This window comes from Corvus moneduloides, chromosome 4 (assembly GCF_009650955.1).
Source record: "Corvus moneduloides isolate bCorMon1 chromosome 4, bCorMon1.pri, whole genome shotgun sequence".
In the NCBI taxonomy this organism is placed as follows: Eukaryota; Metazoa; Chordata; class Aves; order Passeriformes; family Corvidae; genus Corvus; species Corvus moneduloides.
Genome location: NC_045479.1, coordinates 62,406,320 through 62,424,838, shown reverse-complemented (window position 1 = coordinate 62,424,838; position 18,519 = coordinate 62,406,320). Strand labels below are relative to the sequence as shown.

The 18,519-nt window shown below is 41.6% G+C and overlaps 1 protein-coding gene across 7 annotated transcripts in view; it reads right to left on the bottom strand.

Moving 5' to 3' along the window:
- Positions 1–18,226, bottom strand: part of SLC26A5 (solute carrier family 26 member 5) — a 36,129-nt gene extending 17,903 nt beyond the window's left edge. For 6 of the 7 annotated variants that reach the window (XR_004239584.1, XR_004239585.1, XM_032105606.1 and 3 more), the window contains exons 1-7: positions 18,121–18,226; positions 17,370–17,489; positions 6,744–6,957; positions 4,968–5,107; positions 1,735–1,845; positions 999–1,180; positions 315–479 (exon numbers count right to left, since the gene is read on the bottom strand). Coding sequence is in view for 5 of the 7 variants with exons in the window: in XM_032105606.1 (XP_031961497.1) it covers positions 315–479; positions 999–1,180; positions 1,735–1,845; positions 4,968–5,107; positions 6,744–6,898 (753 nt within the window). In the remaining 2 variants the exon portion in view is untranslated. Of the gene's footprint in view, positions 1–314; positions 480–998; positions 1,181–1,734; positions 1,846–4,967; positions 5,108–6,743; positions 6,958–8,806; positions 8,882–17,369; positions 17,490–18,120 lie in introns of those variants that run through there. The other variant, XM_032105609.1, reaches the window with a different exon arrangement.
- Between the last annotated feature and the right edge of the window lie 293 nt (positions 18,227–18,519).

Here is an 18,519-nt window from a genome sequence, read left to right as displayed (position 1 = left end):
GCATTTCAGGACCACATTTTCCCCCAAGGCACAAGAGACCTCCTTCAGTGAACAGTATCTGTCTACATCACAAAACTACATTCAGCAGAATCCTAAAGTCTGCCCATCTCAGACTATGCAGATCGATCAAGTCACACTTGAGCTGCACTTTCACATATTCATATACTGCTATGGCACCTAAAGATCTCATACCCAGTGTTCAATACTGAAGCTTATTCTACTCAGTGCCAAGTAATACATAAAAACAGGAAAAGGCTTAACAACCAGATTCAGACAACACAGAATTTGCATGTTTAGTAAATGTAGTTACTCACATATACAACTGAGAGGGGTCCACTGTACCGGCTAGTCTTGATGCCGAGGAAATACTTTAATTGGGAAGTAAAGACATGAACTGCAGCTGCAGTGGTAAATCCTCGCACCAGAGGCTCTGTTAGATAGATGGCCACAAATCCAAATCGAAAGAAACCTAAACACAACTAATGAAAAAGGGAAGTGTCAACCATGTGACTCCCACTATAACCTGAATACAGCACACGCACCCCCGTCTCTCCTTTCCTCAATGCCCAAGGCAGATCAGGCAAACCTGAACTTGGCTTTTCTAAAGCCACAGTTCAGTAAGCAGCTATCAATGCACCCAGTCTTCCATGCCACTGGCAGGTCCAGTGTGAGATACGGGTATGTTACATATGCATTGTTTGTATGCATTTATGGACAGATTAGAGAACATCAGTTAAGTTTTTCTGATGGGATAGGAAAAAATGAAAAGGGGGAAGATCCCATTTTTTCCCAGCCCAGCTAAGATGGCAGATAAAGTCCTGCCTCCAATGTATCCTTCCCCAGTTCTGTTACGCGGCTGCCATGTAGCAGCCTGTGTTCTACCTGGAGCAGTGCAGAAGCACAAGTCGGGTGACAGGGCATCCACCATGACCCAGCACCCCCTGCAAGTCCAGCAGCAGCAGCTGAACTTGTCCTTACACCAAACTGTGAGCACATACCTGGATAAGTCCCGAAAGAAAGGCAAGAGCCACAGCTACCTGCACCCTCTTGGTATCCCTAGCACTGTAATATTCAAGGACATCTGTAACATTAGTAGAATTATAGTCCACAGAAATAATTTCATCAGGCACTTCTCTCACAGCAACGCCACCAACCATCATACTAACCACAGCAAAGGTGCCTGAAATAACAGGGAGAGGAAAATAATTGGTTAAAATCCTGGCAAGTTTTTTTTTTTTAGGAGTGGTTCTTACTGAGATATGTAGAATTACACTAAAATAAGAGTTTTCTACCTTAATAATGTATTTTTTAGTGCCCAAATCTGCTCCAGTACTCAGCACCATTAAGGCCAATTAGATGGTGAACATACACCTCTGCAGTAGGTAAGCACCATCATTTTTTTCAATCTCAGTTTCTGTTTTGCAAATTAAAGATTCATTCTGGCCACACAGACAGTTGACTGCAGGAATGAAATCGTAGTTCAGGAGTTCACAGCACACATTTCTAGATCTAATCTGATACGAAATGCTCTTCTATTGCATCCAAAGTAAAATGGATAAACTAACAATAAAAAGTACTGGTTATGTTCCAAACATTTGTGTTTCTCCTATGCACGTAAATTTGAATCTATAGAAAACAACTGCACTTTCTATTTCTCCAATTTTATTTTTTACAACTTTATTAAACACACATACACACATACAGACAGACTTTCAGTTATCCATACAGATATACCTATTGATATGTGCTTGGAGGTTCCAAAAAAAGTATATAGAAAAACAGGATAAAATGAAGAATATAGGCCAAATACTGGGGGAACAGCTGCCAGCAAAGCATAGGCTAAACCTAGAAAACAGACACAAATATGTATGTTAAGTAAACAACAAAAATAAACCATCTGAAGCAAAGGGATTTAAGCCTACTAAAATTTAACTCACCTAATAGCAAATCTAGAGACTTGTGACGTTTAAAAAACAGGTCTTTCAGTGAATACTCTTTAAAATGTATAATACTCTAGGGCAGTGCCTAGAAACACGATGGGTTGAGTCAGGAAACCAAAGTCTCTAATTACAGGCACTGCAGGTGTGTGTGTGTGTGTACTTGTGTGTACATTTGTGCACCTGTTTTGCCTTTGTGGGTAGAAGAACCCCTTAACAGCCAAAAGCCTTTTGTTGCTTTTGTTTTCATCTGCAGAAGAATTTAGTTAGAAACTCCCAAACCCCCATAACCAGTGGGACAGATTTGATTTTCTCCTCCTTTTCTGATCAGACATGGTGGGTGTTCATGGCAACCTATAACTGATTAAACATTCCCCTCCTCCCTCACCCCAGAATGGCTGGGATGACATAACAGGCTATGTTTCCACAAAACATGCTTCAAAATGTAAAATAAGCAGAGAATAATTTCTGACAATCTGTTAAGGTCACAGAGCTTATACAGTCTGGTATTCTTCCCAAAAACAAAGTCCCTTTTTGTCATTAAGCCCTGTCCAGTTCCATGCAGTGGAATGCAATCCACATTGTCCCTATCTGTAGTGGGGGCTGGCAAGTACACCAGTGGAGCTGTGGGGAAACAGCTCTAAGGGACACCAGGGAAGAACATCTCCCACAGTGTTCCCCCTCTGTGTGACTCAGGGTGTGGTTGTCATGGGACCAGGCTCACAAACAAATGATGTGCACCATGTGATATGGCCCATAACTGTCCCAAGCAGCTGCAGCCAAAACAACAGCTCTACACAGCTTGTGTTAATGAGAATTGACACCAGAACAGAACAAATGGGCCCCAATGAGAAAACACTGTATCCTGCCTTGGCTTGGTTCTGCACTCTCACAAGTGCAGGCTGGTAACACCTGAGGAAGCTGTGTGTTTTTGCCACAGTTGGGCAGACTGGTCCAATGGCCCAGTACAAATTCCAAACACAAGCAATGGTTCACCCACCATGAAGAGCCAGTGATACTCAAAAACACCTCTCCCTATTAATTCAAATTGGGAGACAAAGCATCAGGTTACAAAAAAAGTAAACCAAAGGGATCTTCTGTGCCATCCAAATGCTCTTCTAGTAACTCAGAGGGCCTTGTTTGAGCCTGACTCCTAACCAAAAATTCAAATTTCCATGAGAACTAGACTGATGGTATCATTTATGCTCTTGCTCCAATGAGCACTTCATTAAGTACTTGTGAAACTCATCCCACATATGTTCTCTGACCCAAGGGGTACCTCTCCTGACATCAGCAAACACCGTGTATTATATATAACAGCCAGGCCTTTAGTATGATGATTAACTTAACAGTACAAGTAACCAGAACAGAAAATCAGTGTTCAAAAGTGGGAGGGTGGGTCTGTGTGAAGTTCCTGATCTGAATACCCTTTTATTCCCTTTCATTTGTACTGGCTTTTTTAAAGCCTGTCAGTGCCAAGGAAATAAAGAGATATTGACTTGATAGGAGGCCATGGCTTGAACACCATGGTCATTGTTGTTCTGCCTGGAATGACTCCCAGGCATCTTTGAACTCATGCTTGCTATAATTACATCTATTCCAGAAAAATGAAAGTTCAACTTTTGTGTTTTAAGAAAGCGAAAGATTAGGAGCAATTTAAGGGCATGTTTACAGTCACCAAACAAATAGTGTTTACTTTAAAACAGAGACACAAAATTAAGTATAAAGTCCACTGCTGACCACTTATATTTTAGTGTGCTTTCAGGTCATGACATAAATTATGTTTCGTTATACAACTGGCAATGTTTGTATCTAGTATATGACAGATATGACTGAAAGTTAACCACATTAGCTATCAGTTTAAGATAAGTTGATGCTTACATGTGTGGAAGAAAAAATAACCTTAATTATGAAACACAAAACCAGGAAGATTCAGAAATAAAAAAATTATCTGCACAGTCTGAGGATTTAGTTATTTTAATGGGTTACCACCTATTAAAATCTTGGATTTATAGATGAATTTTTCAGACCTGCCTCCACCTAAAGTGGAACAAGTGAGATGCAAATATGAAATAAGTCAACATTGAAGTAAACTTATATATGCTTAATTACATCGCCCTGTGGACAGGGCTCTGCAGAAATGAAAGAATTTCCTTGACTCCAAGACCTCCTGGAAAAATCTACTGAGACTGTGGCAGCTGTTGTGAAGCTGCCATTCCCAGAGCAGTGGGCAGCCCATAATGATATTGCTGTAGATGTGCTGTTGCTTTCTAACCTCCTAACACTTCTGAAACCACTAATAGTAAGTGTCAGGCTAAACAAAAGATTCTACTGGTCCATTCACCAAGAGCTGAACAGAATAGTCAACACTGATTTTCTCTTTGTCCTCCAGAGCCTGCTCCTGGTTCAGGACCAGGCTCCACTTAGGGTGACACTTCCAAGTAATTTAACAGAAATTTCCACAGATTTTCAGTCTTGTTACAGATGATACTTTTGATTTATTTCCACCATGCAAATCACTGCCCACTATTATGGTTCCAGCATAAACTGGTGACTTCTAGCCTTAGTGATCAGTCTTTGGATTCTTGCATGTTCTTCTCTGGTTAAATTTAGTTTGGTTACTTCACACCAGTTGCTCTCTGAAACATAATGTCTGTATGTCTGTTAGATACTGCTACCCTCTGTAGGAAATTTGCCATGACTTTCAGGACAATGAAATCAGTAAGTAATATGGTGCATTCAGCAAAAGTTTACACATTCTCTTGAAGTGTGGAAAATTGTTCTGCCATTGAGAGCTGTGGGTACTGATTAGAGAGGGAGCTTCTTTCAGAACTTGGTGCATATCACTGACTTGCAGTTTTAAGGGGATCATCATTCTGGGCTGGTCTGCAGAATCCATGCTGATCTCCACACAGAGCCCTGAGATACACATCCTGTTCTCAGGAGCACCTGTTTCAGGATGCCAAACACTACCATAAAAGCACACAGAAAAAGCAAAGAAGAGATAATTAAATCTAGAGGTACACTCACCTTGAGGAAGCTGCATGACCCCAGTGCTTATTCCTGAGATAATGTCTCCTAATAAGTATTCCTTCACTGGGTAACGAGGAAGCCATTTTAAAATCGGTAAGAAACTGTAAAGATGAGACTTGGCTTTCTTAGAAGAACAACTGGAAATACAAAGCAGAAAGAAAGTTAGACACTAGCAGGGGACAAAATGTTGAAAAAATTGTCTTTCATCCCTATACAGGAAAATTAAAGGCAGGCTCGGACTCCTGATGACAATAATTTCTGGACGTGCTTACGCACAAGCAACTACGCCTCCAGTTAATTTAGCCCTTAATCACATGTTGGTGCTGTCCACAAACCTTACGGAACTGGAGAAGAGAACTAAAGTCTTGTGAGGCTGGAGGTCAGTGGGAAGTAAAACTGTTCCACTCTATGCACAACTGAGTGGCCACACACCACCTTTTACGGAGATCATTGCTAGTAACAATCCCCTGAGCATAACTTGCTTCCTGGTAGTGTTTTCACTCATCATAGTACTTTGCAGTGCTTTTTCCCATTTACTATTTGTGTGCTTTATACTTTTTTTGATCATAACATTTTACATTATTATGCTTTAAAAATGCCAGATCTATTAATTTAACCAGTACTTGTTACTATCACTGAAGCCAGCAGCACTGACCCTTGGGGCTCTTAGCAGAGCCATTAACCTTCTGAAACCCTGACTCATGACAAATGAACAGAGCCAGGAAACAGATATCTCTATCCAGTACTGCTATGCATCATGCTTTGATTGTACTGTGGTAAGTTTAACCTTGGGTAAAAATGTGATACTGGGATTGTATAAATGCTTTCCTGTGTAGGGGAACTGCAAGAGAATTGCAGAGAATTGCAGAGATTTGTTAGCATTTCTGAATTGCACAGTGAAGAAGCTTGCTGCTACAAGTGAGGGAGTCATCCACACTTCTCCATGTTTAAGTAGACTGCATCACAAGAAGGAGGATTTTGATCCACTTTTTTTTTATTCAGGATAGGTAAGTTTTCTGAGGTGGAATTTAATGTCTTTACCATTGAAGTCATTCCATAAACCAAAGCAAATCTTCAAATGTCAAATCATGTGAACAGGAATATTTTATAGAAAGCAATCAGGCAGAAATAATTTGTTGTCCTGCAGAACAAGGTTTGAGCAAGAAATTGAAAAAACTCTGCAAATGAAGCATGGATAAACATAAAGCCAAAGAGAACTTAACTAGAACTTAAATCCCCTGGTACCACAGAGCAAGAGAAGCACAGTTAAAGACATTTCATGTCTAACCAGATGATACTTAGATTCCAAGGCAGTTAATTAAAAGCTACAGAATGCCTTCAGTAAGTTCTTATTAGACTAATAATTTAGATTTCTACACAGCTATCACACATCTCCATTCTTCTGTGAAAGGATCATGTGAAGAACAAATTTGGCTCTAAGTACTTCCACATAAAAAGGACAGATATTTTTCTGGGTCTTATGAATTCATGTCACGTGATTTGACTAACAGTTCACATTCCTATGCTGCATATTTTCCTTCTGCACTTTGATGAAGGCAATTCAACTAATTTATCCAACATTTTTTAATACAATTATACATTAACATTAAAAGCACATATATGACTTCTTCCCAGTCTTGCTGAATAGTCAAAGCAGAATTAGTGGTTTTATCTTTTAGGTTTCTTTGAAAAGATTACCAGCTAATTGCATGAATCAATTAAGAATTATAATATTTCTAATCAATAAAACAAAGTTAAGACAAAAAACCCTACCGACAAGAATGTGCAATCTTCTGCCCTAAGGTCTGAGGGGTTCTCTGTCGCCTGTGCAGCTGTCCTTGCAGGAGCTCCTGGTTGTATATTGGTCTCTGCACACAATACCTTTGGGTTTGCTCAAGACACGCTTCTTGTTCTTGAGCATGTTCCATAGTTGATCTCACAGAGCAGCAGTGAAGGAGCAACAGTTCCACAGTCTCCACTGAAAAACCTGGCTGCAGACAAAATAAGTTTGGTTGCCTTTTTAGCCTCAGATTTGGCATTTCTGTTCAAATAATGTATTCTGACAAGCTAGAGACAAGAACTGTGATTGCAGTCTAATTAAATAATCTGTAACAGCAGTAAGAAAATAAATCACACTCACTCTTTCGTATATGCAAGCTATTAATTTATGCTTCTCTTGTGTAATGAAAGCTTTCGCATTAATTACTTTGTAAATAATAGCTGAAACAAACTTGGAAAGTTGTATTCATGTTTATCTGGATTTTCCCTCAGTTTTTAAAGAACATGTCCCTGTAGGAGGGAGATTCCTTTACTGCTGAGTTACTTCCTGCTTACTCACAAACTGGCATGTCCATTATCAAAAGACAGAACTCTGACTTTAACACTGAGAAACCCATTTCTTTCTTCCAGATTGTCAGTTGCTTCCTGCAGCCATCCACCTGCTTTCCCCTCTATTTCAGAGGCTTCTTTTTGCAAACAGAATCTCAAGGATGCACAATTCGCTACTTTCAAACAGTTCTTATTTCTGCACTTACTGCTATTCTCAATCTGCACTGACTAAAACAAGAATCGGGAGATGCGCCCAGTGTTAAAACTAGCCAGAAGGTTTGTAAAGATCTCTTTGTCTGTCTGATTCAGCGCCACAAACATCTTAACATGTTTTAAAGGCACTCTGCTAATTCCTTTGCCCCATGTTTGCTGCTTTTAGAAATATTGGGCTAGAAACACAACTCCCAGTTATGAGCAAAGTGACAGGACTGCTATGTTGTTAGGCAGAGATGCTGGCTAGTGCCACATTCGATGACAGAACGTGAGCGCAATGGGAAACAGAGCTATCATTGTGAACAAGGCCTTGGGCTCAAGTCCAGCAAGTCACTTAAGCATGTGTTTGCCTTCAACCAAGGGAGCTAACCCAGGGGTGGTTCAGGTTTTAGCTGTACATCAGTGCTTTTCTGGGAAAGGGTTACCACGCAGAAATTAAACAAATGCTACCTAAACACCCAGACAAAGCTAACCATGATTGGTCCAACATTCTGATTCAGCAAATACAGTCAAGACCATCAGCAAAATACCAATATTGTTATCTATGCAATAGACTTCAGTCTGATGAAAGTGCTAGAATTTTCCACTCAGGTCTTGGTAGTTTCTATCTCTTAGGACTGATACAACCTAGCTTCTCTTCAGTTCTCAGTAATTTGTAAGCAACATTTTCCTTACACTGTTAGTCACAAAAGGATATTTTCATTAGAATTCTAATTTTTTTATTTACACCACATTCTAGATTGGCTTCAGCTTTATTGTGTGAAATAAAGGTGATCCTGCTTGAGTAGGGAGGTTGTAATCTATGATCCCCAGAAGTCCCTTCAAGCCTCAACCATTCTGGGATTCCGTAATGGTCCCTTATGTCATTATTCACATAGAATCTATCTTTTCCAGTGATTAATTGATGTGTTCTGGCAACATTGGCCTGATCTACAAATTAAGAAGTAATTTTAATCAGTCCTAAACAGAAAATCCACTCAAATCAGAACAAAAACTGCAGCTGCATGCAAAAGACACAAACCAAATCAGTTCAATGGCTTGGTTTTGGCCAAACTTCTCCAACGAAATGAGAATGTAATATCAAAACATTTTTAGCCAAGGTTTTAAAAACATGCACTATGCCTTCTTTCTGCTACAAAGGGCAGCAACACAAGACAGTGCCCTGTTAACCCCAAACAATTCAGGTCCCAAATTTCTACATTTGAGTTTGTTCAGCTTCATGTAGATTGGTTAATATCTGGAAAAGATATTATCTGGAAAAGATAAACACATAAGTTTAAAATGTAAATCTATACCTGGAGGGGTCTGGAAATCTCCAGTTCTGTACACATGCTCCAACTCTTCCAGGTACTATGAGCATATGCAGAAAAACAGAAGTTCCATCCTGCCTCTGTTTTTCATGGTAGAAAAAATGATAGAGGTGTATTTGACTAACCGAGCAAAGCTCAACTCTAAATCAGTTATCCAGATCATGACAAGTTTGGAATACTAGCAGAGGTCACAAGCCAAGTTTCACCACCACTCAGTCTGAAGGTTTTTAAGCTGCACATTGAACGTTTCTGATTCTGTTAGAATAAGGAAGTTACACTGCACTGAATCATGAGAACCAGCTAACATGAAAGTAAGCTTGAGGGAGGATACGAGAGGATCGTGTGTTTACCTTCACAGTGGATACAAGAACGTGGAAAACAAATCACATGTCATTAAAAGAGGTCCTAAATCTACCTAAAACTACTGCTAGATATATCATGTTCTATTTTTCCATGTCATGTCACCAACTTCATCTTAACAGCCCTGCATAAGCATGTTCTCTGATGGCAACCTAAAATACTAAGATGTAGATAATACAGTAACAACTACAGTCTTTAATATCATCCCTCTCTTTTGCAAAAGACACAGACATCAAGATTGAGATGCTTGTCTTTATGAGCCTTGTCCATAGAGTAGCAAAATAGTAGCATTTCATGACTAGTTTGAGTGTTTCTCCAAGTGTTTGCTGTCTGACAAACTGCCAACACAGTTATCCATGGCTCAGAAACTGAGTCTTGCCCTTCACTCCCAGAATACTTGAAAAGCAGGTACTGCCATTTTCATGAAAACAAAGCTGACTGCTATGATTTCTGAAAACTCACAGAACTTTACCCAGAGGAAGAGAATGGCAATGGTGGATAGAGGAATACTGCTCTTGGACAACCTTTGAACTTCATGGCAAGAATAAAGTTCAAAAGCTGTAAGAAACACTATCGTTAATCTTATCAGCCAGATATGAGTTGAGTTGAAGTAGTTAAAACCTGTATGCAAAAGACTTAAGAGTTGGCAATTCTTTATCTCACTGATAAAGGCCTGTCTTATGTCTTTACTGCTATTATCAAATTGAAGGTGTTAAAGAAAAAAAAAAGTAGAAGCAAACATTAATTTATAACACTATCACTAATAAATTAGCACTTTCTCTTCCCAATCTTAGCTGATAAAGGAGGTCTGTCAAGCCATCTGCACAGATTTTTGTAGAGGACAGTAATTTTTGATCCAAATCACGAGTCAGAGTGCAACCATAAAATTTCTAGGGACAAAGATTTGGCTGCTGTTCCTCAGATTCAAAATACAACTATGGGGAGGAAAAAAAAGCCAGAAGGTGGAGATATTAAGAATGGTGCACTGTGTGACTGTTGCAGCTTTAATAGGCACTTTTGCTCCTAATGTGTATCTAACCTGAATGTGTCTGAACCGCCTAAGGAAATGGGGGAATCAGCAGCAAATCCATTGTCTTGCCTGTTTTAAAAGAGCAAACCCCCTTTCTTTTGGAAGCTAAGCACAAACTGCTTTAAATAGCAGAAAAGCACAGGTGGACAGTACTACTACTGTGTTACAGTGTGTCCTCTGCTAGAGAACCCCAAGTTTGACCATGAACTAAAAAGTCTACAAAATATTTTGTGTCTCCAAGCTTACAAATACAGGTGACTGCCATCAGCCAAAGGGCTGGTGGAAATACTGCCATTCTATGTAAAATATGTTCTCCCAAATGTACACTGAAAGGCACAGTTACTGCAAAGTCTGTTCCTACTGTCTGAAGAGGTGAGACAAAAATCCGGGTGATTTTAGGAACCACATAATGGCTCATTTCTTTCTTTCCTCTCTGGCCTCATTCCCCAGTGCCCTATGCCCTTCCACTTATCACCTTGAGTGACATGTACAAAGTTGTTTTTAAAAATATGCACAAAGGTGTAAAATGACTGGGTGGGGTCATAATGAGTGTGTTCTCCTAGTTTTATTGGACTGTGCTCATTATTCTCATTCCTCCTCCATTACTCCCATTAAATCCACTAACAACTAGATTTTTAAAACCAGAAGCGTTTATGTAAAACTTCGTAAATTTAGAAATGACTTGTGAAACAAACAAAATTTTCCTTGTGTAGGTCCTAATCTAAGAAATGCACTCCAGGAGTAAACCTTTGGGAAAAAAAAAATCAAGACCTTAAATTTCTATGCAGCTTTCAGACAGGCAAAATTTCCACTTTACTCTTTAGAAAGGTGAGATGATTACGTAAACTGTGTTTGGTTGTCTAATAAAAGCTTCTCCACACACCCATGGGGTTACTGAGAACAGCAGGATGGAGAACCTGGATAATACCCTGGTGGGCTACTGCCAGGGCCACCACAGGAGCCATCAGCCTATCAAAAGCTCACCCCCACCAGTCCAGAGCACCACACAAGGGTCACCTATAGGACCCTGGAAGTCCCTGCCAGTTCTGGGTGTGGAAGCATCTGCCCATCTCTAAGAGTAAGAGCACACAGGGGCAGCAAAAGGGGTCCAGGGAAGTCCTGGCCAGTCACACATGTGATGGTCTGTACCAGTACCTGGAGTGGGGCTACAGCCTTGAGCGCTCATATGTCAGCTCAGCTGGGGAGACTGGAATGAAGGAGCTGCTGGGCAGACTGAGTGTGTGAGCCCGTGTGCTGGAGGGATCCACCCTGTAGGTGTGTGATGTATCTCTACATATATTCTCACTATTGGACCTCCATCCTGCTTAGCCAGAGAGCAGAGGGGATGAAGCTGTCAGTGTTGCCTCTCTGATATGCATGATTTGCCACGTACAGATGTAAACACATTGTGTGTGTGTATTCTGTGTCTGTGTGCCTACGGGAAACACATCTTTAGCCTTGGAACTGGTTGGATCTGGGGATATGGAGCAGTAGCAGCAGCCTCATTTCTTAAGGCTGTTGAAATCAGTATGATATATTTTCCTCTAATGAACCTATCTTAGCCACTGAAAAGAGCATAATAATAACATGTGGGGCATAAAGATCCTTCTCTCAAAATGATAACAAATTAGATATATATTAAAAATAATAAGATTATTTAACTGATAAGAGGTAAATTATATTTCATGTTCCTTGCCAAAAAATACTTTAGTGTCCAAAGGTTTATTCCAAGGACTAATGAATTCATCAGTGTCTTAACAGTATCTCTTCTCAACCAGCAATCTTATGTTTATTTTCATCAACAGAATGTTTAAGGAACCTGTTATGATGATTGAGCTGTTTAACCAATTCCACATAAGACAAACACCTGGAACACTTTGAGCAGCAGAACTCTGGTCTCCTTCCCTCTGAAATATAGATAAGGGATGACTTCTGTTTCCAGTGTAAACACACTGATGACCATGAGAACCCATGGGAATACGATCATTCTTATTCCTGCTTTTTGTGACTTCAGTGACCTGGGATCCTAGTCTGCCATCTTCTTTCCCTTTGCCAAAAGCAGTAGCTAGTGATAGTGGAATCATATAATCAGAATGGTACCACGGTGGATGACCCCTTCGTTGTGCTTAAGTTGACTGATAAGGACATGTACCACCTCAGAGACAGGTAATCATTAGCCAGCTTCATTTTCCAGAGAAAATCCACTGCCAAAAACTTTGCTGGAGCAGTTTTCATCATAAAGCTCCAGTTGATCAGAGGAGATAACATAAATCAAGATCATGCATACACACCAAGCTAAGCCAAAATAATTTCTGTACTTCGTGTGATCTCAGTGCACCAATGACCTCCAGCAGCTGGTTCATTTTTTCAGGCAAAGTGGAACACACAGACAGCAAACAAGTGTCTGTGCAGAAAGACATTACTTCATTCTATGATACACCTCCTTCTGCAGAGAAGCCACCAAAAGAATTCTCCCCTCTCTGCTTCATCAACTCTGTTTACACACATCACTAGCCTCTCAAGTGCTGCATCAAGTTAAAAATAAACAACAAAAAAATAGAAGGCTGTTATTTATAACCAAAATCATTTCAGTCATCATGTTTACAGTGCAAACCTCTCAAGTCACAGAGGAAACTGAAGGATAGTAGAACAGTGTGGTCAGAGGAAGAAATGACTGAGGTGCAGAAAGGGAAGAAGAGAGGGTTTAGAATGGGATTATAAATTTATATTCCACTTTCACTGCTGAAAACATGGCATAAAGTAACTACATTACTTAAGTCACATGAGGTTTTGAAGTCTCCAAGGAATCTCTACAAGGCTCTCTTTCTAACACATTCTGAAAGGATCTGTTCCTCTGCAAAACAGGCTACAGCCACTGCCACTGCCTGAACAAATTCCTGAAGAACTGATGCTTCTGAAAGGCAACACAGAACTTCAGCATAGGGCAGCCACTCTTTGGTAAAGTAGTAGTGCTAACTTTTTATCAAAGCTGCAACTCTTGTCCTGATAGTTCTGAGACCTTCCCTATCCATGTTAGGATCTGCAAACATTTCGTTCTTGGAAGCTACTTTGTAACACACATTTTTTGTGTTTATCTTTTTTCTGCACTAGGTATCAAAGCAAATCCTGTATGAGCAGTAAGCAGAACATGACTTATGATAGATTCTGTCCCCATTTATGGAACTGTTGGTTAAGATGTTATCTAAACAACAGCATTCTCCTGTCTCCTATGTACTTGAGCGTTGCTTCATGATCTGAAGGTGTGTGCCAGACAGTGGGAATAACTTTCCTCAACATTTTGATGCCAAGGTTACACCTAAAGGCCATGAGTGCAAGGCAGACACAGGCCAACACTGCTTTTGCTTGAAATATTTAAAAACAGAATAGCAAAAAATGTGTAGAGAAGTTTCTCAAATAAGTATTTCACAGCAAACCCCTGCTTTATTTGCAGTTCACCTTATGGCTTCATATTTCTTCTGTAGCTGATGAAATTTTAATGTGAGACAGCCCCATGTCTGTTCTTAACGGCACAGACAAGAAGACCAACCCTCATAGAGCTGAAAACTTCTCCAAATGACTCCAAGTGTGTTTGGCAGAACAACCCTGCATGAATGGATTCCTGCAACAGCTACACTAGAACAGAGTGTCTTGATGAAGCAACTGGAAGAGCAAGAAGGGTATCTGGGTTGAGGATCGTCAAATGAAATGAAGAAAGGTTCATTGAGTAATTTTCTGATGATTTTTTCTTGTAAGAACCTTTCCTTCTTTCTTTCTTTCTCAGGAACACATACACAAAAGAAACAAATGTCACCAGAACGCGGGGAAGAAACAAAATCAGATTCACTACAACTGTAGTTAGACTCAAGTCACCTGTTCAGCTATATGGACATAAATGAAACACCAAAAAAAGATCATATATATTTGATTTTAAACATGAAACTGGCAAAGAAATAGAACTAGAATCATATAATACAGAAAGCAAAACAAGCAAACAAGAAGCCCAGTGCAAAATTCCAAAAAGAAAAATGCAATGAACCAGAGACAGTCGATAAAGAAACAGTAAACCTGAAAGAAATTGCGAGGGCTTAGAAAACAATGTTACGTCAAAGCTGTGAATCTGTGGCAGGATCCTGGTAAAGCAGGAGATGCAGGGTTAGATGCTGAAGAGGTAAATGAACTCAGGTATAGCTTTCTCTGGGAAAGGACTTGAACAGTGTTACGCTACAAAGTTATAGCAGCAGCAGCAAAACTTCTGTATTTAGAGAAGACATTACAGTTGTCCGTATCTAGGAAAGATATGTAGTTTTGTTCCTGATGTCATCCTTCAGATCTGCCTGAGCTTAGTAGAGCTCTGTGAGAACAGGAACAGGCAGCTCCCTGTGGGCATCTCTGAGTAGCAATCCAAGTTTTCTCCTGCATGGGGTATGGATTTTTAAATTCTGCTCCATGAAAACCACGTAGAAATTTTGTAATAAAAAATTAGTTCAATCCTTAATTGAGCTTAATTGGTTTGTCCCTACCAGACTGAACTCCAACCAGGATGTTTCAAACAACAGACACACAGCAATCTTTGATTTGGATTGGAAAATGCTGTCTGTACCCTAGAATCACAGAATGGTGGAGGGGACCTTCAAGACCACCTACTTCCAACCCCCCTGCCATGGGTAGGGACGTCTTCCACTAGACCCGGTTGCTCAAAGCCCTGCCCAACATGGGATGAGACGTTTTCTCAGGAGTTCTCAAATCTCAGCCCTGCCTCAGAACCTAATTTCCATAAAATAAATGAAAAGGAGCAATTTGATCTTTGCTCTAGCCCAGTCTATGTGTCAAAATCTCAGGCTTTCAATTAACAGATTAAAATCTATTAATTAGCTAACCCACACCCTCCCCAATAACCACAACAACACAAGAACACAAACAGAAATGGACATACAAAATGGTATGTAACAGTCAAAGCAGAGCAGTGTAACTTGAACCACTGCCTGGGCAAAACCAGTATGCTTTCAATGAAGGCTGGAGAAAAAAAGATTCTACCCAGGCAGTAAAAATACAGATTAATTGTCAAAAACCTCCCAGGAAGGCAATCACACTATTGTTTGTCACACGTAAGGTCTTCCCAGCTTGCTACTGCACAAAATGAAATAAATAGTTATCACAAAATACGATCTAGCAGGACAACACTCTGCTGGCTAACACATCTGGGGGAAGAAACATCTGAATAAGGATGGTGTTTAATTCAATTAAGTTAACTGAGAAATCAATAGGCTAATTAGAACTTGAGAGTTTTAGCCTCAGTGTGGTTTTCTTGTGCTAAAAGTTACAGGTTACGAAACAATCAGATAGAAAAAAAAACAGAAAAGAAAGCTTCAGCAAACCAGATCTTACAGAAAAAATACATCAGCAATAAAATAGAAGAAAAAATAGCAGTCAGCAGTTCATCGGGCAGACACCAAGAGAGGCAGAGGACTCAAAGGACTCTGTGCTTTTCCAGGAAACTCAGTGGCTGCACAAAAGTCTTAGTTTCATTTACAGAGGCTACAGTCCAAAAAAATAGTAGTTTAAGACAATACTTGTCCGTCCATACTGTAACAATAGTCAAAGCAGATAAACATACGTTTGGTTCTTCTTTCTCAAGTTATTAGCAAAAAAGCAAGTGTTACAGCCATGTGCTAGATCTGTGCCTGTTTTCCATGATTTTAGCATCACACTAAATAACCAACTTTCCATGTGGTTTTGGAATAATTAAGTTCTAAAAACACAGAATTTTTGGGGACAGACTACTATACCCATGAAGAACTTTGTGCTAAAGATATGATTTGAACCACAGTAATGGACTAGACATTTCAAACAAAAGGTGAGATGCAATGGCTGTTCAGTGCTCCAAGTTGTAGGATCTGATGGCTGAATCCAACAGAGCACTTTAGTAAGTATTCAGGATAGAAAACAGGGATCAGTTTGTGCCAGAGGTTAAAAACGTCACCATTTCCTAGGCCTTTCACCTGGATTATGCTCAATCATCTTCACTTTTTTAAATCATGTCAGCCTTTAAGCAAACTGTTACCCTGCACACAGAGTTTGTACAGTACAAGCAAAAAAAGCACATCAGCTCCAGACACATTACTTAGACAGGGGAAATGTGACCAGAACCCAAGCATGGATGCAGCAGCAGGCTTGTTTCTTACTGGACTTAAGAGCTTTCCCTCTCTGAAATCTGATTCTGAATGTAACTCAATATTGTCCCACCTCCCCCCATACAGATACCTTTAAATGCAATGAAGAATGAGACTGATGAGTTAAATACTCTCAAGCCTATACAAGGAAGTAAATGCTACTACAAATTGATATGCTTTATCAGCTACCAACAGCAGCTCTGCATGTGCAAAACTCCATTCCCTCCCTCTATACCTTTTCCACACTACATTTCAGAGATGTTTCACAGTACAGTGCAAGACGATTAACAAAACACTTCAGTTCAGAATACTGCTAAATGTGGAACTGAAACAGCTATCGTGTCTTAGGAAGGCTTAGCACTGTCAGAAACCAAGGGTTTCAAAGTGTGACTACTGTCCCTTGAGGAAGGCAAGAGGTGATCCCCACAGAGTTAATTCACTGCAAGCTACCTGCACGTGCTTGCTTCTGAAACACAAGTTAAGCACAGTTAATTACCTTAGTTCTTCTATTTCTACAGTGGCAGTAAAGTAGCATCCTACTAAATTCTGTAATAAAAATCAAGACACCTGTTAACCCACCTGTTAACCTGTTACTGCACATTTAGTAAAAGACATTTTAAAAGTCTGTTTGCAGATTTTAGTCTTCCTTTGTGAAAACTTCAGCCAAAATGTTCCAGTGCCCAGACCCTTGTAGCCAGTCATCCACATAAAACCCAGTGCTGTACAACTGTATTACTGGGATAGATATATGTATAGATAGAATGTATATTCTGCTGATTCATCAGCAGAAATAATGGCAGCAATCTAATGTTTTTTTCTTTTCCTTCCTACTGGACTATCCCTAAATGCCTGCTGCAACGGCCACTTGGGTCCTCTGAAATTTCGAAGCATCCCGAAAAAAGCTTTCAACCATATTTCAGTGTTCAGACAATTAAAAGTTTTGCAATAGCAGCATGGGCACGAGCACGGCAAATTTAAGCCTACTTACTCTTCTGGCTGGCTTTTCCTAGTTGCTTTCACTGATCCCTTGTAAGGAGTTCAAAATGTTCCCACAGCTCGTCAAGTTGAAAAACACTGACACAAGGAAAGGCAAAATCTTCTTCTTTGCCTGAAAATTGGAAGCGCGTGAAGGGGTTGGGGGGGGGGGGGGGGAATAGATTAATCGAGGTTTTGGAAAGGTTTTGAAGGTCTTGATGTTGAAGCTAGCAATGGAAGTGCAAAGCAGGTAGTTTTTGTTTTTACAGGGCTTCTTGGGAGAGTCGCTTAGACGCAAACTGACAGCCCGCAGCTTACAGTCGCGTGCAGCCAAAAGACGAGGAAATGACTGATCTCTCACCCTCCCTCCGGTTTCCCCTTGGGTGCTGCGCGTTTAGCAGCACCGAGCAGCGCGGGCGCCGCCGCTGCCCAGAGCCCCCGGGCGGTGCGGGAGGCGCGGAGCGGCGCCGCCCGGAACGGCGCTGCCTTCGAACCACTGCTGCCGCACGCGGGGCTGCGGCCGGGGCCGGCGCGGGGCGAGGGGCCAAGGGAGCGGGGGCGGCACGGGGTGAGACCCCCAGGCCACCCCGGCCCGGGCTGACCGAGCAGGAGCCACGGGCACCGGGACAGCCCGACCCCACCGACGCTCCTCGCGGCGAGGCTCGCTCCCCTCAGGGGAGATCCGCTCAAGGGGAGAGACCCCATCCGCTAGCGACCCCCCACGCCGCGCTCACCCCCGGCCCGGCCGGCCGCGCTCCGCTCACCTCCCGGCGCCGCCTCCCTCCAGCCCGGCACATCCAGCCCGGCAGCTGCAGCCGCCGCTCGCTCCAAGGTGAGGAGCACAGGGATGGGGGCGGCCGCCAGCCCCCGCCCCCTCCTGCCCCCTCCCGCCCCGCGGCCGCGGGCGCGCCTGGGACTCGTAGTCCCGCCCGCAGCTCCCGCCGGGCGCGTCCCCGCCGCGGCCTACGAGTCCCAGGATGCCGCGGGGCCGCGCGCGTCCCCGGCGGTGCGGGCCGCCCGGAGCGCAGCGCTCGGAGGGAACCGCAGAGTCATGGGATCGTGGAGTCAGCAAGGTTGGCAGAGTCTTTCAACATCGCCACGTCCAACCGTCAACCCAGCACTGCCGCTGTAATCCCGAAACCACATCGGCCAGCGCCAGATCC